The sequence below is a fragment of the Podarcis vaucheri genome, assembly GCF_965113315.1.
Source record: "Podarcis vaucheri genome assembly, chromosome: 15".
Taxonomy (NCBI): domain Eukaryota; kingdom Metazoa; phylum Chordata; class Lepidosauria; order Squamata; family Lacertidae; genus Podarcis; species Podarcis vaucheri.
The window spans coordinates 46,557,485-46,581,111 of record NC_138753.1 but is presented as its reverse complement, the minus strand read 5'-3'; the positions used below and the strand labels follow the sequence as shown (position 1 = coordinate 46,581,111).

The 23,627-nt window shown below is 42.2% G+C and overlaps 1 protein-coding gene across 8 annotated transcripts in view; it reads right to left on the bottom strand.

Annotated features, from left to right (window-relative positions):
- The window catches only part of LOC309519430 (disintegrin and metalloproteinase domain-containing protein 2-like), an 88,727-nt gene that overhangs the window by 43,839 nt on the left and 21,261 nt on the right, over positions 1 to 23,627 (bottom strand). For 5 of the 8 annotated variants that reach the window (XM_082200398.1, XM_082200391.1, XM_082200393.1 and 2 more), the window contains exons 5-10: positions 23,003 to 23,079; positions 19,439 to 19,628; positions 19,091 to 19,156; positions 8,489 to 8,560; positions 5,622 to 5,788; positions 3,020 to 3,101 (exon numbers count right to left, since the gene is read on the bottom strand). In XM_082200398.1, the coding sequence (XP_082056524.1) occupies positions 3,020 to 3,101; positions 5,622 to 5,788; positions 8,489 to 8,560; positions 19,091 to 19,156; positions 19,439 to 19,628; positions 23,003 to 23,079 (654 nt within the window). The remainder of the gene's footprint in view (positions 1 to 3,019; positions 3,102 to 5,621; positions 5,789 to 8,488; positions 8,561 to 19,090; positions 19,157 to 19,438; positions 19,629 to 23,002; positions 23,080 to 23,627) is intronic. The other 3 variants (XM_082200397.1, XM_082200392.1, XM_082200396.1) reach the window with 3 other exon arrangements.

Below are 23,627 nucleotides of genomic sequence, written 5' to 3'. Positions count from 1 at the left end.
GATCTAGGAGTCTTGGTTGACCACAAACTTGACATGAGCCAACAGTGTTTCCTGCTTGGCAGGGGGTTGGACTCGATGGCCCTTGTGGTCTCTTCCAACTCTATGATTCTATAAGTGTGACGCGGCAGCTAAAAAAGCCAATGCAATTCTGGGCTGCATCAATAGGACTATAGCATCTAGATCAAGGGTAGTAATAGTGCCACTGTATTCTGCTCTGGTCAGACCTCACCTGGAGTACTGTGTCCAGTTCTGGGCACCGCAGTTCAAGAAGGACACTGACAAACTGGAACATGTCCAGAGGAGGGCAACCAAAATGGTCAAAGGCCTGGAAACGATGCCTTATGAGGAACGGCTAAGGGAGCTGGGCATGTTTAGCCTGGAGAAGAGGAGGTTAAGGGGTGATATGATAGCCATGTTCCAATATATAAAAGGATGTCACATAGAGGAGGGAGAAAGGTTATTTTCTGCTGCTCCAGAGAAGCGGACACGGAGCAATGGATCCAAACTACAAGAAATAAGATTCCACCTAAACATTAGGAAGAACCTCCTGACAGTAAGAGCTGTTTGACAGTGGAATTTGCTGCCAAGGAGTGTGGTGGAGTCTCCTTTTTTGGAGGTCTTTAAGCAGAGGCTTGACAACCATATGTCAGGAGTGCTCTGATGGTGTTTCCTGCTTGGCAGGGGGTTGGACTCGATGGCCCTTGTGGTCTCTTCCAACTCTATGATTCTATGAAATTGTACAACGGGTTTTAGAATAATTGGCATTACTTTTCAAGGTAGTAGATGACCACCAGAGGCTTAAAAGGAGCAGCAGATCAGGAAGAGTGTTTATTTTACAGCCATTCTGCAGCCTCCCCAGATTCCCACACATAGAATCATAGAATCACTTGAAGGAGGCTTTTTCAGATCAGGGAGTGTTGGAAGGCTGAGAGGATGGAGGGGCACTGGATAAATGCTTAATGGAAAGAAAAACACACCTTGCAATGTTAAGATAAACTCAACAGACACCCACTGAAACAGTAACAAAATTCTAAAGTAGCCTGAGAATGAGGCAAAGAAATAATAATGGAAGGCTCTTTCAAAGGAGAATAAAATTTTCCAGAAACTGGAGGACAGGCTTCAGCACAGCACTCACAAGAAGGAGGAGAGGAGAATGAATGAATGAATTTATTTCCTGCCCATCTGACTGGGTTTCCCCAGCCACTCTGGTTGGTTCCCAACAGAATTAAAAGCACAATAAAACATCAGACATTAAAAACTTCCCTAAACAGGGCTGCCTTCAGATGTCTTCCAAAAGTCAGATAGTTGTTTATTTCCTTGACATCTGATGGGAGGGCATTCAATAGGGCAGGCGCCACTACCGAGAAGGCCCTCTGCCTGGTTCCCTGTAACCTCACTTCTTGCATGGAGGGAACCGCCAGAAGGCCCTCGAAGCTGGACCTCAGTGTATATACAGAAGGTAGTGGTGTGTTTGGGTGCTGAGCTACATCACATCCTATGCTTTGCTGTGGCGACATAGGCAAGGTGTTCACTGATGCAGGCATGGCTTGCAGAATAGCAAGTTTGGCTGTCAACAGGAGTGTGGTCAGGGATTGCAGGGGCACAGAATGAAGTGTGCCCCTCCCCATCCTGTCCAGTCTGCCAGCATATGGTTCTGCTGGTGTACTAGGAGAGCTTTTGTTATACGATATCTTTATTGTCATTGTCCCATGCAGAACAATGAAATTGAAAAAACAATGAAATTGAAAAAAATTTCGTAGCATTTCTGAAATGCGAGGAGCTTGTTTATGTTAAAGTTTGTGGGTCGTATATGTTTTGACCCACTGAGTCTGCTGCAACGGCACTGCAATAAATTTGATTTATTGCCACTCCGACAAACTTTTAATGGCACCCACATGCTTCCACTCCGCATGTTGCCACTCTCCTCAGTTGCCGGATAATAGCAGAGTTCACACGCAGCAGAAAATGGCTTGTCTGTGTCGACGTGGTGTCTTGAATAACACAGCTCCGACACCAGTGCTTCTAATCCAAAACTCTTTATTTAGTAGCACTCAAAACAGAATAGAAAACCTGCAGAATCCAGTTGCATGTTCGCAGCTTTCTGCCTCTTAACAAAAAACGAAACGACCTTGCTAAAGTTCCCAGGCAGAGTGCTCTCCAGAGAGAGCTCAGCCCCCAGAGCACAGATCAAAGGAACAAGCATGGATCATGTGGGCAGTGCACCCAGTTGATAAGAATGCTCCTGGAGTGTTAACCCCTGACAGTCCAGAACCATAACAGTTTAGTGTGCAGTTGGACACAGTATTAGGCAGCTGGAAAGCTGACAACGTACAGTCCTAAAAAATGGTGTGGGGGTAGACATGTTAAGCATATGCACTTATTACACACTTAAATGACCGGCAATGTCAGGGACAACGTGTACAAAAATTATATAAGGGAGGAATGGACTCTGTTTCTGTCAAATCCTAAAGCCCTCTGCCAGCATGACTCCAGTACAGGATTATATCCTAAGCTACTGAATGCAGCTCCTCCAAGAATTGCACTGGAAAACGAATACCCAGAGGCATGTGACTTATACTTACAGCAGGAACAGGGAACCTGTAGCCCTCCAGATGTTGCTATTACTAATCTAATCTTATCTATCCATCCTTTTATGGCAAAATAGGCTTTGCAGTGGTTTACGATGTATAAAAAGCAGTTACAGAAATATAAAAGTATAAACATCCATAATTAAGATATGCAATAAAACAATCCAAACAGCAATTAAAAGAGGCTTAAGTTGAGAAGTGCCTCTTCAAAAGTTGGCAGAATGCCAATACCGATTGGGTCTCTAAGGTTTCAGTAGGGCATTCTTGGATACCAGCTTCTACAATCCCCAACCAGCAAGGACAATGGTCAAGGAACATGGGGGCTGTAGTCTCACAACATCTGAAGGGTCACAGGTTACCCAACCCTGCAATACCTAAATCCAAGACAGGCAACAAGACACTTCAGCTAAGAAAGTTCAGCGATACTGTACCAGAGCAACTCCTGCATCAAAATTCCGGAGGCACAGCTTCCCCATAAATCCTGCTCCTACATAATTAGGTTTCTCCCTGTAACTAAAACACAAAAGTAGATGGTGGGCCATACACTTTGGAGTAGCCAAAGGGATTGTGTCTTCAAAACAAATGGCAAAATCTTCACATAATCAAGAAGCTGTGGAGAACATTACATACACAGTGGCCTTCTCAGATCTTGTTACCAAGCTGGTCCCTTCCACCATCATTTGCCCACAATCCCAGGTGAGCAATCTGCTATTTAGCTCTAACATCTGCTGGAATCTTTCAGCAGAAGGGAAACATGTTCCTGGCAGGGGCCTCTGAGCTGTGCTTCTATGCTTTCAATTATCTCTGCTTGCTGTCCACTGGTTGTGGCTTTCTGTACCTACCACTCAATCAGTGTGAGTTTTTAAGAGGAGGGATGACAACATTTCCTTGTGCAGTTTCTGTATTGCATCTATGACAGGTGCTTTGCCAACTTGCTGCCATCTAGTTGTTTGGGATTACAACTCTCATCATAGAAGCTGCAATCCAAAACATCTGGAGGGCACCAGGTTGGCAAAACCTCTGTCTCTCTCATACCCTTCTGCTGGAGTTTTCTCTTATGTCTTAAATGGGCTTTTCCTACAGTTGTCCAAAGATGCATTTGATTTCTCTTCCATATGCTGCCCCACATCAAGAGCATTTAACGTGGCACAGCTATTATTTGATATGAGGACATTTTTCATCACATCTTCATCCAAGGAACTCGGGCAACTCTGTGACAAAATGCTTCGTGAGGAAGGGGCATGATATAAATATTGCACTGGATTCAACTAACTGGTCCAAACTTGTGCAAAGACTTAAACCAGCACAATGGGGCTTTCTCCCCTCTGCCCCCATGCCCTCTGATTTGGCTGGAGGCAGGGTCCAGAGTGCTCCAAGAACAGCATAGAGGGGAGGGGGGAGATGGTTCCATGGGGCAAGCAAAAATGCTTGCACTGACATAACATTTGTAACAGCGCAATGCTGGATTTATTCCTTGATAAACAAATACAGAATGCTGGCCCAAGATACTTCAAGGCTGAAGTATCAAGGCTGAAGAGGAATCTGGAAATGGATCTCTCTGGTTTAACTCTGGTATGCTATCTACAACACAGTGACTGATCATAGGCACTTTTTATTTTAGCTTTACCTATGGAAAGGTTGGTTCACTGCCTTTGGCCAGCTGCTGGTGCTCTTGCAATGCTATATTTTTTAGTTAACTGCACAAAAAGGCTGAAAATCCTTTGATCCTAATAGCATAATTCCAAACCTAGAAGTAGGTCCCATTAAGCTCAACAGGGCATGCTCCTAGGAAAGTAGGCAGGATTTCCACTAACTGGTCTTAGGGCTGACATTAATACATAGTTTCCTTCGTAAAACAGGAGTCAGCCACATGAAGCAGGGAATGGGGCAGCGACAAGGCATGGTGACATAACAGCCCTTGCAGGGAATTAGTACAGGAAAAAGGTTCCCCCCCCCCATCAGCCATCAGGGCTGTCACCTGCTTTTCCCATATGAAGCCCATTAGAGAGACAATACACCATAACACTCCCAGATGCTTTTGCAGCCCCTTTTCAACATGCAGCCTGGCTGCTGGATCAGGCCAAAGGCCCATCTAGTGGAACATCCTGTTCTCATAGTGGCCAAGCAGGATCTCAATGCAAGAGCACTTGTGAGTCCCACCAAGTGTATTCAGAGGCGTTCTACGACTGACAGTGGAGGGAGAACATAGTTATCATTTTCTAGCTGCTTGAGTTATTAAACAAAAGAAAACATGTAGTTTCATCGCTCATACCACCATGAAAGTGTTTTTTTTTTAAACTACTACATTTGGGATGATTTTTCAGTGGGAGGGGGGAATTCTGCACATGGAATGTGCAAACAACAAGTGTAAAATGTGAGCACAGGCACAACGGCTATATGAAGTGGACTAAAACTGATCTGTCTATCCCTAGTTTTAACAGCACTGCATTTTGAGGGAAGGCTACGTTATTTATATCTGCTACCTACTCTAAGGAAGAAATATTGTTAAAGGGCACAATGTTCTATAATAAATATTTCAGTAAAGGGTAAAAACTATGGCTCAGGGTGGAACACCTGCTTTCCACACAAAAGGTCCCAGGCTCAATCCCCGCCAGCTCCAGCTAAGTCTGAGAAAGACGCCTCTCTGAAATCTTAGAGAGCAGCGACACTGACTCGGGCCCCACACTGTGGGTGCCCAGCATGCCCCACCCAAACTGTGATGTCATGACGTCGTAGTGCAGGGCATGAGCTTCAGCAGTGAGGTGACTGGACCTCTCCCACCCGAACACCACACTCTCTTCCACCCTCCGCCCAAACTCCACATTCTCTCTTCGACTGGGCGTGGTGTCCACGCGCCTGCCCCTGCATTTTGTGGCTGCCCAGCCCCTACATGTGAACTCTTGTGGGTGCTTGGGCACCCAGAGCCCCAGGGAGATAGCGCCTATGTTAGTGAGTCACTATCTCTCAGTGTATATGAGTATGCATGCTATAGCAATATTAGAGTGCTTTATATGAGAAAATATACCTCCTTACACTAACAAAAGTGCCAGATCATGAGGCCGTAGAACAAGATATGAATTTTTCCAACGTAAAAATTTTCGTAGTAACACATCGGGCTCTCCTGATGTTGAGATTTTATTATGGTCCGTCCAGAATTCCAAAGAAGATAGAACAACTGTAATGTTAAGGCTAGAAAATATCTGAAAAGATGGAAGGAATGCAAACTCAAATAAAGGCAGGGAAAAATACATGTTCAGTGGTTCCATCTTAATTTTCGACGAATTCATCATAAAGATTTGGGTGATTGTAAGTAAGAGGCTGGTCCTAATTTGTGCCAGAGCTCACCAGTCTGCCATTACACGTGCAAGAAGCCAGGGGCTCAGGGCTGGTGTGCCCATGAGGCAAATGTGGGAGTGGCCGCAGGGAGGCAGCCTCCGGACAGCTGGAAGGGGCACCACAGTACACACATTGCGACACACACACTGTCTGGGTGCATGCCGATAGTGGGCAGTGAGTGGTGAGTGCTGTGACAAATAGAATCAGTCACCCATGTCCTGGTATCAGATAATTCAATCTAAGCTTATTAATCTGTAAGTTTGTTAGTAAGGAGTGGCCATTCAGACAAATGTAGGTATAAGATGGCGATAGTAATCAGGTTTCAGCAACATGTTATATTACATGTAACTTAAGTGTTAGATGCAGGTTTCTGATGAGTAATTTTTTTGTATTGAACCTGCTGGAATCTTGTACATATGCCAATAATAATACTAATAACAATCATCATAATAATAAATTTATTATTTCTACCCCAGCCACTCTGGACAGCTTTCAACAGAACATTAAAAACAGAATAAAACTTCAGATGCCTTCTAAAAAGTCAGATAGTTGTTTATTTCCTTGACATCTGGTGGGAGGGTGCTCCACAGGGCAGGCACCAGCACCGAGAAGGCCCTCTGCCTGGTTCCCTGTAACCTCACTTCTTACAGTGAGGGAACCGCCAGAAGGCCCCCAGTGCTGAATGATGGAGGTGGAGGCGCTCCTTCAGGTATACTGGGCTGAAGCAATTTAGGGCTTTAAATGCCAGCACCAACACTTCGAATTGTGCTCGGAAACATACTGGGAGCCAATGTAGGTCTTTCAGGACCAGCCACTCAATAAAGGTTTGAGAATGAGAATGAAACTTCCAGACTGCATGCACATATAGATCCTTGCGCTCAAATGCTGCCCCCTCCCCATTCCTCTTTTAGCGTGTCCACTTGTGGTTTTAAACTAAACAGAGACTTCTCAACTGGGGAGGTTGGTTAGTTTGAACTATGGTTTGTTAACAAGTCAAGATCCCACACCAAGGTTTGATCCTGGTTTGTTTCAACAAACAGTACTTTTAACTAAACAGAGTTCCTCCACCCCACCTCACCCTGGTCCCAGTTCAGACATAAAAGAAACTCTAATTAGTTTGAAATAGGAAGCAAGTAGTTTCTGATCTCCTTCTCATGGCTGTGCCAGAAGAGGGGAGAGAAATAAAGAGTGTGTGAACCCAAGGTTCACTGCTACTAGTGTGAAGTGTTAGGGGTAGCCAGTGTGGTGCCCTCCAGACATTGTTGAACTCCCATTCTCTTAAACCATTGGCCATGCTGGCTGGGACAGATGTGAGCTGTGATCTAACAACTGCTGGAGGACATCCTTTTGAGCACCTCTGTGCTAAACTGTGTGTTGGCATCATCTGTCTCGAGAGACAATGGAGTGTGCCTCCAGATGTGATGTCAAACCGCTGTGTTAGCAGCACTGAACTGACCTCCCTGGGACACAAGCTTGGGCAGTGCGTCTGGAGGTCCTGGGCTGCCCAGATGAGAAGATCCTCCTCTCAGCCTCACTGATGTGCTCCAAAGGAAAGCGGAGCAAGGCGTTTGGCACCAGCTTGGCTGCAGCAGCTGCTGAAAGAAGGTGTACAAGGTGCCATCCAACTGTCTTAGGGATTCCACTCTGGATTTGTGTAGGGTTTATTCCTTAGCCTTTTCTTCTCTCAAAGATATCCCACAAGGCAGCAGAGGTTTAGGATCAGAGTTTTCCTTCTTCACAGGTTGATGAGCCCTATCTGCCCCTCACTTCCCTCTACAACACATGCAGAAACCGCCTTCTTGACTGCTGGACCCCCTCTTGGTCTCATCTGCTCAGTCTGCTGGAGCCTGCTTTGCATGCAGGGGAAGTCCCTAACTCACCAAGGGGTTGAGACCCATTAGCTACCCTCACCTGGTTTAGCCAGCCAGCCAAAGCTGTTCCTGGGGTGTGGCCACTGTTGTATGTTGACAGCTTCTAGGAACCACGGGTGAGAGCTGAGTGCAGGGTGGCAACCAAAGTGGACAAACTACCCCAGAAAGAGCAGGATGTGTCCCCTACCAGAGGTACTACCCCTCCCCTAACATTCCATACACCCCTGTGTTAAACCATGGTTTAACATTATGTCCTAAAAGCGTCAGACATGCCAATCTTGTCTTCTATTGTAGGGAAAGTACTACTGAAACCATGCATGCTGTTTAAGTTAGTCAAAACTAAGTGGTGTCTCGATTTAAATGGAATGTAATCTATACTAATCTAACTGGATCAAGACCTAATTATCTGATATAACAGAACATAATGATCAGTGTTGGCCATTTAATTATTTGCGTACATTATTTATATGCTCCCTTTCCAAGAGGAACACTTTATGTAACATTGTAATGTTTAAATAAGATCACAAGCCATGACCTCATGAGTGTGCATGTATTCCTATCATCCAATACTATGCAATTACTTTGCCAGAACATATGCTTGCAAGACAAGGCTGTTAAGAGTGAGAGCCAAGTGAAAACATCCAAGTGGCTCTTGTTAGTACAAAAGAAAAACAAAACATGGCAGTCACTTACACTGTTGACAAAACCAATAAGCTGTGCTATGCTGTCGGTTACAATTTCTCTGCTTCCACCCAAAAAGTTGTACTGGAGAGAAAAACAGTTGTGTGCATCATAGCAAAAGTAAACAATAAAACAGACAATAGTTATGGTAGACTGCCAGTGTTGGCAACAGAACACTGGGCCACATGCAACTTGATATGACAGCTGAACCAGACGTTGGGCCAGGCATATATGGAAAAGAGATGTGAAGTGATTTGAATGCACTTAGAGCTCGCCTTTCTGTGCATGTGCGTCTGTAGGATAGCAGTGAATTGAACAACCTTAGCAGGGTGAGATGGTCTTCAGGGTCCTCAACAACCTCCTGTCATGCTTCAATTGCAGTCTACTGCTAATAAGCTAAGTGAGTATATGGTGTTATCTCATTTTATACTCAGGAGTGGCCCTGCAAACCAGATTAGATTGAGATAAAAGGGCTAGGCCACGTTGACCCTATATGCCAAATCTCACCATCTAAGGCTAACACTCTATCTACTACACCAGTTTCCAACCCATGTGCCATGGCACCCTGGGGTGCCTTGAATGATGGTCAGGGGTGCTGTAGGCACCTTCCCTCCCTCCTCTGATGCCCTCTTGCATCTCTGCCTCCCAAAGGCTTGCACAGCTGTTTGTTGCAGCAGCCTGGCTACAAGCTCCGCAAGCAAATGGTGCCTCTGAGGCTGGCCAGGGGATGCTGGTTGCCAGGAGCTGAGGCGGCCTCAGAGTAAGCAAGCAAGTGGGTGAGGGAGCCCAGCCAGCCAGTCCACCAGCCCTTATTGTTGAGAATGGCTGAACAAGTAGGAAGCCAGGCAGGCAGGTGCCACGCTGGCCTTTCTTGTGCTTGCTGTGTGCAATGCCTTTCTGGGAGCTGAATGCCCAGCGTCAAAGGGAGCCTTTCCACCCTGCAGGCCTGGCGCCACCCACGGCTGACTCCCAAGGTGAGTAAGGTGCTGGCCTCACGCACACTGGGCTGCTAAGGCTGGGGGCATCCTCTTCCCAGGGCCTCTTTGGGGTAGTTCAGAGACCAGGGGCAGTCGCGGCAGCTGCCTAGAGGACTCCCAAGGAGAGGTGGCTGAGGAAATACTCCACAAGGGAGGGTGTTTGAAAAGGGGTGAGAGGCTGCTGACTCTGCAGGCAAGGGGTGACATAACTGGGCTTCTGAGGCTTGGAGTGTGTTTCCCCACAGTGCAGCTGCAGAAAGAATGTAGTTGGTCAAGGGAACATGGACTCAAAAAGGTTGAAAACCTCTGCAATGTGGGATGTGAAACACATAGCAGTCAAGTACAACATTCCTAGAGTGAACATGATAGAGGATGCTTTGTACCAGCCAGAAGAAAACTTCCTGTTTCCTCCTGAGCTGGGACAAACTTCCTCTGCATGTGACTAGAGGAGGGCATGGTCTAATCCGGCCCCATCTCTGCCTGGGAACAAAAGCAAGGCAGGGAGCACATCTCTCTCTCTCTCTCTCTTTCGGCTCTTCTCCATTTTGTTTTTCTATGTGTGAGGAGAAGTGACTGCTTGTTTGCAGTCACTTAGGAACTAACTAACTCCTTTATGGGATATTTCCACATATGCAATATACTTTTGTAACATAAGTCTGCTTTCAGGGATCCAACTGTGAACTGAATGAATGTGAGTAAACTACATTTATATCGACTTTAATAAAATTGTTGTATTTATTTTTTTTAAGAGGGACAAGAAGGGATCCTACCAGAAGAGCTTCCAGTTGATCACGCACCATCACAGTTGAAGGTCTCTTCGTCGGAGAACACCTCGGTACATCAAAGGCAGGGAAAACTGCTCCAGTGTAGCGTACCCCCAGGAAAAACCTCAAATCGAGCATGAGGTCGAGCATGAGAATGTGGGATCAGGTGGGCGTCAAAAGCGGGATCCCCCCTCCCCGGTAAGCTCTGTTTTGAGCTCTGAGATCGAGGGGGTTGGAGCTGCAACGCAACGGATAGAACGCTTCCTTTGATGGTACGAAGCTGCGAGACTGTGAGGCATTAGTGGTCAATTCTTCCAATGCTAAAATCATTTAAGGACTGCACTATGAGTACCCTTTATATTTGGATTAAAATTTGGAACAATCTGGGCATGGGTAAGGGAATTTAAAAACGGAAGTCAGTCCCTACCCGCTGATAGAATGGGAAAGCAGAGACATTTCTGAAGCAAAGAGAAAAGATCTAGAGACTTTTAAACTTCCAAAGACTGGATCTATTAACCCCCCAAAAGCAGGTGAAGGGGGGAGAGGATTTAACATTACTGAAATACCTGCAAAAGCTCTTAAAAATGTGTTTTAAAAGCCGCTTGACTCTCTGGAAGCGGTGACCCGGTCAGAGTGGCAAACAGCCATTGTGATGTAACAATAGAAGGAATGCTTGTTACTTTTGTTTCCTACTTGGATATTTTGAAGTTGCTGCAGCAGTCAAACTGAAACATTTTAACCCTTAAAGTGAAAACTGGTAACATACCTCTATCTGAATTGCTTGAGGAGTGAAAAAGGAAAATAAATAAGAACGGCAGGTTGGAAAAATTGGGACTGTATTTTAACTGCTTTGTCCTGCAAACTGGAGCTGTTGTCTGACTTCCATCTCATTACTCCTGACTGTTTTGAAATAAAAGTATCTTTGACCTTGGAAATCTGAGTTACTAGCGGTGCTATGGCGGGTGAGCCTGGGAAAAAGCCACAAACAAGAAGAGACTCTAAAGACCAGGCTTTCCAAGAGCAAATATTGGAGTTTATGAAAGATAATAAGCAGGGTCTGCAGAGTCTTGCAACAGAGGTCTGAGCTAATACGCTCTGTCTCCAGGAATTTAAAAAAGACTTTGGAATTCTGTGCAAAGACCTCCAAGAGGTTAAATAAGAAGCTGCAGGTTTACAGAAAAGACTATCAGAGATTGAAGCTGTTAAACTTTCAGACTTAAAAAAATTACAGGAAGAGGCCCAAACAGCAATAGCTTTTTTACAACTTAAGGAAAGAGAGACATATCTTCGTTTGAGAGGCCTACCAGACATTGAACAAGGAAATTTGAAAGAGTGCTTGGTCCAGGAATTTGTGTCCTTTTGGGACCTAACAAAGGAAGAGGTGGAACCCACAATTATAAAGGCCTATAGATTTGGACCCAGAGGAAAAAAGGACTCAAAATTTTATATGATTGCCTGGTAGTCTTTCAAACAAAGGATCAAAGTGATAAAATTTTGGGATTGCATTACAAGAAGAATTTTGAAGTACAACAACATTCAATTGTTTTATTTAAAGAAATCCCAAAATTTTTATTGGCAAAAAGAAATAACTATTTGGATCTTACAAGTGCATTGAGAAGAAACAATATCTTCTTTCGATGGGAATTTCCACAAGGCCTTTCATTTAAATACCAGCAAAGGAAACTTCGAATCAGGTCAATTGAAGAAAAGAGAAAAGAATGCTAGTGATTTTGGATTTGACACAGGAGCAGGAGTTGGATCAGCTACAGGTGCAGGTCTGGGATCAGGATCACGACTTGGGGCGGGAGTCGGACCTCCAGATTTGGACTGAGATAATATGGCATTAAGAATTTTATCTTGGAATGTGAACAGACTTAATTCACGGCCTAAAAGAAATAAAATTCAACATGTGCTGATAAAACAGAATTTAGATGTGATATGTTTAAAAGAAACTCATGTAATAAGAACCCACAGGAACGTTCTGCAAAATAAAAAATTAGGCCAGGAATTTATCTCTTCAGATAAGCTTAAAAAAAGAGGTGGTGTGATTTATGTTAAAGAGAAATTGAGTCCCAAAATGATCTTTAAGGATGAAGTTGGAAGATATGTTGCAGTGGAATTGACAGTACAAGGCCAAAAACTCTTGATGCTTGGAATCTATACACCAAATGAGGGCAAATCGGAATTCTTTAAAAATTTGTAGGCCACCCTTACGGATTACCTGGATTACAAAATTATCTTGATGGTGGATTTGAACAACAATGATGGCTAGAACCCAAAGGCAAAAACTTACTAATGATGGGAGGCTACCAAAGACATTTTTTGAGATGGTGGACAATTTTGACCTGATGGACATTTGGAGATTGAGGAATCCAAAAATGGAGAAAGATTTTTTCAGATGCAAATCTATCATGTAGCCGCCTGGATTATATATGGCTAACTAAAGACTTGACCCCAAGAGTGACTAAATCTGAGATTTGTCCAATCATTTGTCATATCATAATGCTGTGCTGACAAAGTTAAAATTGTCTCTAGAGGGTTCTTTTAGATGGCGGATGAATGAGAAATGATTTGATTGTAAATAAAGCTCAGAAGACCCTAAAGGACTATTTTGAGTTGAATTCTGGAATTGAAGCAAGGGTCGTATGGGATGCAAGTAAAGCAGTAATGCGAAGTTTCCTGATTCAGCAGAATTCTATCAGGAAGAAAGCACAGAATGAGCAAAAGGAAAAAATTCTGTCTCAATTAAAGGAGAAAGAGAAAAAACTGAGATGTAATCCAAAAAATCAACCAGATTCAAAAGGAGATTAAGGTGTTACAATCTCAGTATTCACAAATAGTAAATCAAGAAATTGGATGGAAAATTAAATTGATGAAACAAAAGACTTTTGAATCGGCAAATAAATGCGGAAAATTATTGGCTTGGCTATTGAAAAAGAGACTGAAGAAGAGTACAATAATTAATATTATGGAGGATGGAAAGAATATTGAGAACCCAGTAGAGATTCGAAAATGCTTTCAAAAGTACTATAAACAGCTTTACAAAAAAGAAAAAGAAGAAAAGGAAAAAATGAAACAGCTTCTGGACAAAAATAGATTTCAGAAAATTCCAGCGGATAAAAAGAACCTACTAAATGAACTGATTACAAGACAAGAAGTTGAAGGGGCAATTGCCCAAATGCAAATAGGCAAAGCACCGGGACCTGATGGCTTAACATCCAAATATTATAAAATATTTAAGGATTGGCTGATACAACCATTGATGGATGTTTGTAACAAGATATTACAGGGGGACAAAGCACCCGAGTCCTGGAAAGAGGCATTCATCACTCTGATACCCAAACCGGACACAAAAAAGCTCAAGTAAAGAACTACCAAACAATTTTTTTGTTGAATGTGGAGTATAAAATATTTGCATATATTTTGGCTACAAGATTGAAGAAGGTTTTGAATAAGCACATACATAAAGATCAATCAGGCTTCCTACCTGAGAGGCATATGAAAGATAATATTAGGAACATAGTGGATGTGTTGGAAAGATTAGAGGTAAAAATGAAAACTAAAGCAATGTTAATGTTTATTGATTCAGAGAAAGCCTTTGATAATGTTTCTTGGAGCTTTATGAAGCAGAACATATGTAATATGGGGGTTGGTCAAAACTTTTAAAATGGTATTAATGCAATTTACTTTGAGCAGAAAGCAAAAATTATAATTAACAATGTGGTCTCAGAAGAAATTAGGATTGAAAAGGGAACCAGGCAAGGGTGCCCACTTTCCCCCCTGCTTTTTATTTCTGTCCTAGAAGTGCTCTTGAACATGATAAGGAAGGATGAGGAAGTTAAAGGCATAGTAGTGGGAACTAAACAATATAAGTTAAAAGCCTTTAGTATTGACTTTACAGGACCTTGAAACCAGTGCAATCAAAGCACTGAAGATACCGTATTTTTTGCACCATAACACTCACTTTTTTCCTCCTAGAAAGTAAGAGGAAATGTCTGTGCGTGTTATGGAGGAAACGCCTACGAGTGGCATGCCTACGGATTTTCCTCCTCTAAAAACTACGTGCGTGTTATGGTCGGGTGCGTGTTATAGAGCGAAAAATACGGTAATTCAAGAGTTCAGACAAGTTGCAGGTTTCAAATTGAATAAGAATAAAACCAAAGTCTTGGGGGGGGGGGTTGGAAACGATACATGAAAAACTTAATTTAGAGGAAACCACAGGGCTGAAGTTTGCGAAAAAGGTGACGTATCTGGGTGTAAATATGATTGCAAAAATTTGAATTTGTATAAAGACAATTATGAAAAGTTATGGAAGGATATCGAAAGAGATTTGGATATCTGGACAAGGTTGAAATTATCTTTGTTGGGCCGAATTTCAGCGGTAAAGATGAATGTATTACCTAAGTTGTTATTTTTGTTTCAAGTTGACAACTTGAATTGTTTTAAGGAATGGCAAAAGGAATTATCTAAATTTATCTGGCAGGGGGGAAAACCCCAGAATTAAGTTTAAATTATTAACAGATGTGAAAGAGAGAGGGGGTTTATCCCTGCCAGATTTAAGTATTTACTTTGAAGCAGCATCCTTTTGCTGGTTGAAAGAATGGTTTTTGTTGGAAGATACAGATGTTCTAGATTTGGAAGGTTTTGATAATGTATTGGGTTGGCATGCGTATTTATGGTATGATAAGATAAAAGCTCACAAAGGATTTAAAAATCATATAATTAGAAAATCTTTGTACAATGTTTGGATAAGATATAAGGATTTGTTAGAAAGGAAAACACCAGATGGATATCACCATTGGAAGCTAAGACCCATAAAAGGCTGAATATGAAAGCCACATGGTTGAAGTATAATGATATTTTGATGGAAGTAGGGGACCAATTTACACTGAAATCTTATGATCAGTTGAAAGATAAATTAGATGATTAGTTCCAGTACATCCAGATAAATGAAGCATTTAAAGTGGATAAGAAAATTGGTTTTCAAACAGAGAAATCAAAACTGAAAATGGAATTATTAGATAACAAAAATGAAAAACTTATCCAAGATGTATAATTTATTGCTGGAATAGCATACGAAAGATGAACAAGTGAAATCTGTAATAATTGAATGGGCTAGGGATGTGGGGCACAATATTATGATGGTGAACTGGGAGAAATTGTGGAAAAAAGGAATCCAATTTACAGAATGTATTGTACTTAACACCAGTGAAGTTAGCAAAAATGTATCATACTCATGATAATAAATGCTGGAAATGCAAGGAAAAAGAAGGAACCTTTTACCACATGTGGTGGACGTGCCCCAAGGTAAAAAGACTTATGGGAAACGATTTATAATGAACTGAAAAAAGTGTTTAAAAACTTTTTAAGAAAGGAAACACGACAAGGTTGCCCTATTTCCCCTTTGTTATTTATTTCAGTCCTGGAGGTGCTCCTGAATATGATTAGAGGGGACCGGTTGGTGGAAGGAATTCAGGTCGGAGCCAAACAGTACAAACTTAAAGCTTTTGCAGATGACTTGGTTTTGACACTACAGGAGCCAGAATCTAGTACGAAAAGGGTTTTAGAACTGATTCATGAGTTTGGTCGGGTGGCGGGATTCAAACTAAACAAGCAAAAGACCAAGGTTTTGGGGGAAAAATTGACAACTGTGGAATCAGAAAGGTTTCAGAAAGAGACAGACTTAAATGTGGTGAAGAAGGTGAAATACCTAGGGGTCAACATGACTGCTAAAAATTTGAATCTATTTAAGGATAATTATGAAAAATGCTGGTCAGAAATCAAAAAGGATCTAGAAAGCTGGTCAAGATTGGTTTCTTCTTGAGAACACTGATGTCCTGGATCTGGAAGGGTTTAATAACGCTTTTGGATGGCATGCATATTTGTGGTATGACAAGGTAAAAATTCACAAGGCTTTCAAGAACCATATTGTCAGAAAGGCAGTGTTTAATGTCTGGATAAAATACAAAGACTTATTAGAGAACAGGACCCCAAGGTGGCTATCACCTATGGAAGCCAAGGCTCAGAAAAGACTCAATATGGAGGCCACATGGCCGAAATATTGGGAAATACTAGAAAAAGAAGGAGATACTTGGAGATTGCAGAGTTTTGAGAAATTAAAGGACAAAGTGCGAGATTGGCTACATTACGCTCAGATCAGGGAGGTTTTTAATTTGGATAAAAAAGTAGGTTTCCAGGTGGAAAAATCGAAATTAGAAACAGAACTGTTAGAACCCAAAACCAAGGTACTTTCAAAAATGTATAACTTGCTGTTGAAATGGAATACTCAAGATGAAACGGTTAAATCGGCTATGATAAAATGGGCACAGGACATTGGGTATAATATTATGTTTGCTGACTGGGAAAAGTTATGGACCACCGGAGTGAGGTTCACGGCATGTAATGCCTTGAAAGAAAATATTATGAAAATGATATACAGGTGGTACATGACCCCAGTCAAGCTTGCAAAAATATATCGTCTGCCCGATAACAAATGTTGGAAATGCAAAGGAACTGAAGGAACATTCTTTCATCTCTGGTGGACATGCCCAAAGGTTAAGGCTTTCTGGGAAATGATATATAATGAATTAAAAAAAGGTATATATATACCTTCCTTAAGAAACCAGAGGCCTTCCTTTTGGGCATTGTCGGCCAAGGGGTGTTAAAGAAGGATAGAACTTTCTTTATGTATGCAACAACAGCAGCAAGAATACTCATCGCAAAGCATTGGAAGACACAGGATTTGCCCACTCTGGAAGAATGGCAGACGCAACTGATAGACTACATGGAACTGGCTGAAATGACTGGCAGAATTCGAGACCTGGGAGAAGAGACGGTGGAAGAGGACTGGAAAAAAATTAAAGACTACCTACAAAAACATTATAAGTTGTATGAATGCTAAGAGAATGCATGATAGAAAACAACATGGCATCAGTAATTTAGCTATAAGATGTATGAGTAAGTGATGTTTAAGAAAATGATGAAATTTGAGGTGATATTATTCTTAAGCTAACCAGTTTAATATATGATAAAAATATTGAAAATTGGGGACATAATATTCGAGAACTATCAATAAGATTTGAAACAAGGTAATAAATTGCTGTTTATAACTATATGACTGAGAACGCAGGAAAGGGTGATGTGAGGAAGTCCAAAGATTATGGAAATATGATTTATGGATAAACTGATTTTTATGTACTTTTTTCTTTCCTTTCATTCTATGTTTACTTTCTAAAATTCTTCTGACTTTTTTTGTTTTGTTGTATGGTGATGGTATTGTATATGTTTGTTGGCTTCTCTTTTGTTTAAAATTTGCAATAAATATTTTTTTTAAAAAAATAAATAAAAACACATTTATTAAGAAACCAGAAGCCTTTTTACTTGGTATAGTGGGGGGGGGGTGAAATCCCCCAAAAGTATGCTCCTTTTTTTCTGTATGCCACAACAGCTGCGAGAATATTACTAGCGAAGAACTGGAAGAAAGAAGATTTACCAAATATTGAAGAATGGCAGATGAAGATGATGGACTATATGGAAATTTCTGAACTGACTGGGAGACTCCGAGAGATGGTGGAAGAAGATTGGAAGAAGTTTGAAGAATATTTGAAAAAAAAATTTAATACAGTGGTGCCTCGCAAGACGAATCATAGAATCATAGAGTTGGAAGAGGCCACAAGGGCCATCGAGTCCAACCCCCTGCCAAGCAGGAAACACCATCCGAGCACTCCTGACATATGGTTGTCAAGCCTCTGCTTAAAGACCTCCAAAGCAGGAGACTCCACCACACTCCTTGGCAGCAAATTCCACTGTCGAACAGCTCTTACTGTCAGGAAGTTCTTCCTAATGTTTAGGTGGAATCTTCTTTCTTGTAGTTTGGATCCATTGCTCCGTGTCCGCTTCTCTGGAGCAGCAGAAAACAACCTTTCTCCCTCCTCTACACCATTTGCGAAGCCAGCTGTTCACTTCCACTATTTTTCCCTCTCTCCCTGGGCCACGTCGTTCAACTGGGAGGATAGATGAGATGACAATTTGTGCATTTAATTGCTTCAATTTCCTGCCCAGAGCCTCGTAGTCTCTTTTGATCTTCTGGAGGCTATTGCTTGCAGTGTCATTGGTTCCCACATGAACCAAGAGAAATTAATTCATTCCGCGAGTCTTTTCGTCTTGCGATGTTTTTCGTCTTGCGAAGCACGGTCCGTCGCAACTGCACCTCTTCAAGCGGCTTTAAGAAAAAAGCGAACAAACTCGCAAGACATTTTCATCTTGCGAAGCAAGCCCATAGGGAAATTTGTCTAGTGAAGCAACGCAAAAACCGAAGAACCCTTTCGTCGTACAAGATAGTGTATTTTAAAACAGTATTATATGTAAGGGATAAAATGTGAAGATTTTTATGCTAAAAGTAAGTGTGATTTTTAAAAGTGGTTAAAAATTATGATATATATAAACTGCTAAAGATGAGGTAAAATGAAAATCAGATAGGAAGGACTTGGGGAAGCTCACCTAACAATGTTTAGAAAAATTAAGGATAAGACAAGAATTTGTTTGTATTGTTTGTTTGTTTTTTTCTGTTTGTGCTGTTTATTTGTGTTATAAAATGAATATTTTTTTTGGAAAAAAGAAAGAAAGAAGGGATCTTACCAGGAATCCTATATATTTAGAGGCTAAAACTAGCCTGCAACAAGTTGTGCGTTTGAAAAGGGAATGTTGAAACTCTGCTTAGATATAGAACTTGCTAACACAAGTTAGGAAGGATATCATTAAACAATATATCCTCTCTTGCCTCTCTGAACATTCCCACATGCACAACACTATGCTTGTTCAATGAATTGCCCTTGCAGTTTAAGAAGATGTGTTTCAGGTGGTCAGTAACTTACCAAATCCTTATCCAAAACGATATATATTTCTATGTATCTGTGTACTTTAGTGACATCTGACAGTGGCTGAGGAAAGACAAAATAAATCACATTTAGTAATCATTTTTGTATTTTGGTCCCGGAGCTTTTATGATGCAAAATGGCTTAACGTTAGCAGCAGATTACTAGGACCAAGCCTGCATCAAGCTGCCCCACTGGGGAAAAATCACTTCAAAAGCTGTGCATTGCATCTGTATTGTAAGCCTACTAATCTGAGTTCTCAGGGAGGACTCCAAATAAAAAATGTTTATTGATGGTAATTACTCCTAAAGGCCAGTTTAAGAATGAAAGAAACCTTTTAGCACTTACCACAGTATCTGAGAGCAGCTTATAAGGCATGCCCTCACTCCCCAGTTGCCTTTCTGTAGATGGCAAATCTTCTCTCCTAAGTGGACTCTGGAGGTTTTTGTTGTTTATCTGATAAATCAGGTGCTCAAAATTAGCTGAGGATTTCAAATGCTCAATTCCATAGCTGACATTCTCAAACTGCAACAGCCCTCTGGAAAAAATAGAAAGTACATAGCCTGAAGAACTATGGATGGAGGCTCGCAACATTATACAGGAGGCAGCAACTAAAACCATCCCAATGAAAAAGAAATGCAAGAAAGCAAAGTGGCTGTCCAACGAGGCCTTACAAATAGCGGAGGAGAGAAGGCAAGCAAAATGCGAGGGAGATAGTGAAAGATACAGGAAATTGAATGCAGATTTCCAAAGAACAGCAAGGAGAGACAAGAAGGCCTTCTTAAACGAGCAATGCAAAGAAATAGAGGAAAGCAACAGAATGGGAAGAACCAGAGATCTGTTCAAGAAAATCGGAAATATGAAAGGAACATTTCGTACAAAGATTACCATAATAAAGGACAAAAGTGGTAAAGATCTAACTGAAGCAGAAGACATCAAGAAGAGGTGGCAAGAATACACAGAGGAATTATACCAGAAAGATATGGATGTCTCGTACACCCCAGGTAGTGTGGTTGCTGACCTTGAGCCAGACATCCTGGAGAGTGAAGTCAAATGGGCCTTAGAAAGCACTGCAAATAACAAGGCCAGTGGAAGTGATGGTATTCCAGCTGAACTGTTTAAAATTTTAAAAGATGATGCTGTTAAGGTGCTACACTCAATATGCCAGCAAGTTTGGAAAACTCAGCAGTGGCCAGAGGATTGGAGAAGATCAGTCTACATCCCAATCCCAAAGAAAGGCAGTGCCAAAGAATGCTCCAACTACCGCACAATTTCACTCATTTCACATGCTAGCAAGGTTATGCTTAAAATTCTACAAGGAAGGCTCAAGCAGTATGCGGACCGAGAACTCCCAGAAGTGCAAGCTGGATTTAGAAGAGGCAGAGGAACCAGAGACCAAATTGCAAACATGCGCTGGATTATGGAGAAAGCCAGAGAGTTCCAGAAAGACATCTACTTCTGCTTCATTGACTATGCAAAAGCCTTTGACTGTGTTGACCACAGCAAACTATGGCAAGTTCTTAAAGAAATGGGAGTGCCTGATCACCTCATCTGTCTCCTGCGAAATCTCTATGTGGGACAAGAAGCTACAGTTAGAACTGGATATGGAACAACTGATTGGTTCCAAATTGGGAAAGGAGTACGGCAAGGCTGTATATTGTCTCCCTGCTTATTTAACTTATATGCAGAATTCATCATGCGAAAGGCTGGGCTGGATGAATCCCAAGCCGGAATTAAGATTGCCGGAAGAAATATCAACAACCTCAGATATGCAGATGACACAACCTTGATGGCAGAAAGTGAAGAGGAATTAAAGAACCTTTTAATGAGGGTGAAAGAGGAGAGCGCAAAATATGGTCTGAAGCTCAACATCAAAAAAACGAAGATCATGGCCACTGGGCCCATCACCTCCTGGCAAATAGATGGGGAAGAAATGGAGGCAGTGAGAGATTTTACTTTCTTGGGCTCCATGATCACTGCAGATGGTGACAGCAGTTACGAAATTAAAAGACGCCTGCTCCTTGGGAGAAAGGCGATGGCAAACCTAGACAACATCTTAAAAAGCAGAGACATCACCTTGCCAACAAAGGTCCGTATAGTAAAAGCCATGGTTTTCCCAGTAGTGATGTATGGAAGTGAGAGCTGGACCATAAAGAAGGCTGATCGCCGAAGAATTGATGCTTTTGAATTATGGTGCTGGAGGAGACTCTTGAGAGTCCCATGGACTGCAAGAAGATCAAACCTCTCCATTCTGAAGGAAATCAGCCCTGAGTGCTCACTGGAAGGACAGATCGTGAAGCTGAGGCTCCAATACTTTGGCCACCTCATGAGAAGAGAGGACTCCCTGGAAAAGACCCTGATGTTGGGAAAGATGGAGGGCACAAGGAGAAGGGGACGACAGAGAATGAGATGGTTGGATGGTGTTCTTGAAGCTACTAGCATGAGTTTGATCAAACTGCGGGAGGCAGTGGAGGACAGAAGTGCCTGGCGTGCTCTGGTCCATGGGGTCACGAAGAGTCGGACACGACTAAACGACTAAACAACAACAACTAGCCAAGGTTCAAGGAGACTACAGTGGTACTTTGGGTTACATATGCTTCAGGTTACATACGCTTCAGGTTACAGACTCCCTTAATCCAGAAATATTACCTCAGGTTAAGAACTTTGCTTTAGGATGAGAACAGAAATCATGCTCCGGAGGCAGAGGCAGCTGGAAGCCCCATTAGCTAAAGTGGTGCTTCAAGTTAAGAACAGTTTCAGGTTAAGAACGGACCTCTGGAACGAATTAAGTACTTAACCTGAGGTACCACTCACTGTACAGGAAAAGTGAGCTTAATTAACCTCAAACCCGCTGTGGGATGCTAAGAATGTTTTTCATTACTCCCTTTATGCTCTGAGCACATGATACCCCACCTCACACACAGTGGCTTTCTGATCGCTCCCAAACAAGCTCCCATCCCTTATCTTGCACCTCACCTCCACTTCTCGGTGCTCATGTCCCAGTAAATCCTGCCCATGACTTTTGTCTCACCTTGAACACTCTCAGTCCCTTGAACACATCCTGCTCCACCCTTTTCCCTTGGCTGCCCTTTGATGATGCTCTTCCTTTGAAAACTAAGGGCTTAGTCACACTTATCTTTGGTCCCACTCTTTCAGGCAGGGTCCACTGCTTTAACGCTCCATGTCAGAGCAGTTTCCCGTCCACCCCAAGCATTTGCCGGGGGGGGGGGACACTTGTTAAAGATGAATCAGTGCAAACATCCATTTGGGTTTTCCACTGACTGACATTTGCTCCAGTTGAGCTTTAAAGAGTGTGTTTTCACAGGGAATGCTCCAAAGCTAAAAACAGGTGCTCAGACACAGAGCTTTAAATTGTGAGCTGTGTCAGGAAAGAGCAGAGGAAAGATAAGTGTGGATAAGCCCTAAATCATTCCAAGAAGACATTATAGAGAAGCAAATGGCTGGCATAAGGACTGCCAATCGCTGGAGTTTGCTAGTCCTGTGTTTGGGCGCACAGTATCTTAGGGTGCTGGCCATCTCCTCTGGATACCTCATACAGGGACAGGGATATTTGGCTGTCTGCTGGAATGCTTAAGCAGGGCCTCCACTTATGCTTATGCTCAGCCTGCATGTTTGTAAATAAGCTCAAATATTACAAAACCAAGTAAGTCTACAGTGATTTCCTTCCAAAGGAGACCAAAACTGGGTAGGCCCCACACCTGGGAACTTTCCACTGCTCAGAGAAGAGTAAATATCTTGGGCTGCTGTGAACTTCCACTCAACAAAGTCAGGAATGTGAAGCACAATGATGGGGATGGGAGACAGGACATATACTGCATGTACTTTTGTGAAACATCTGGTGCCTGGATTATGCCAGAGACAGATAATTGATAGGCTGTTGAAATCTCTTACCTGAGCCCATAACAGGTGCTGAGTATTGCAACAGAGTTTGGGAACCCTTGTATATATCCTTGATAGAAGCATTCGCGCTAAAGTTATTTTTTAAAATTAGAAAAAAGCAATTGATACAGCATTTACACAATTGAAATTCTCTATTAACTAGCCTTACATGCAGTTTTTAACCCTCACCCTCCTGCCCCACAGTTTCAGTCCCCCCAGAATTGTGCTTCTAACCATCTTCTATCCGTTCATGTCAATGTGCCAGTGACAGCTTGTCTTAGAAAGAGAGAACTTTCTAAGTTATTTGTGCTGTTATTTGTGCTGTTCATGTGAATTATTATTATCTATAACATGTGTACACTCCCATTCATCTGAGGATCACAGGGCAGTTGTCAATGTAAAAACACAAAAATAGATAGTACAGTAACAATAGATAGTAACAAACAATAGATAGTAACATACAAAAACAATAACCACCACCCACCATTTAAAAGGCCATAGATTGTTTAATCAGCCAAAGGCCTGGGAGGAGAGGAATATGTTCTTGCCTGGCAGCTAAAGATATGTAACAAAGCTGCCAGGTGAGCCCCTTTGGGAGAGCATTCCATAAGCAGGGAGCTACCCCAGCCATTCTCAT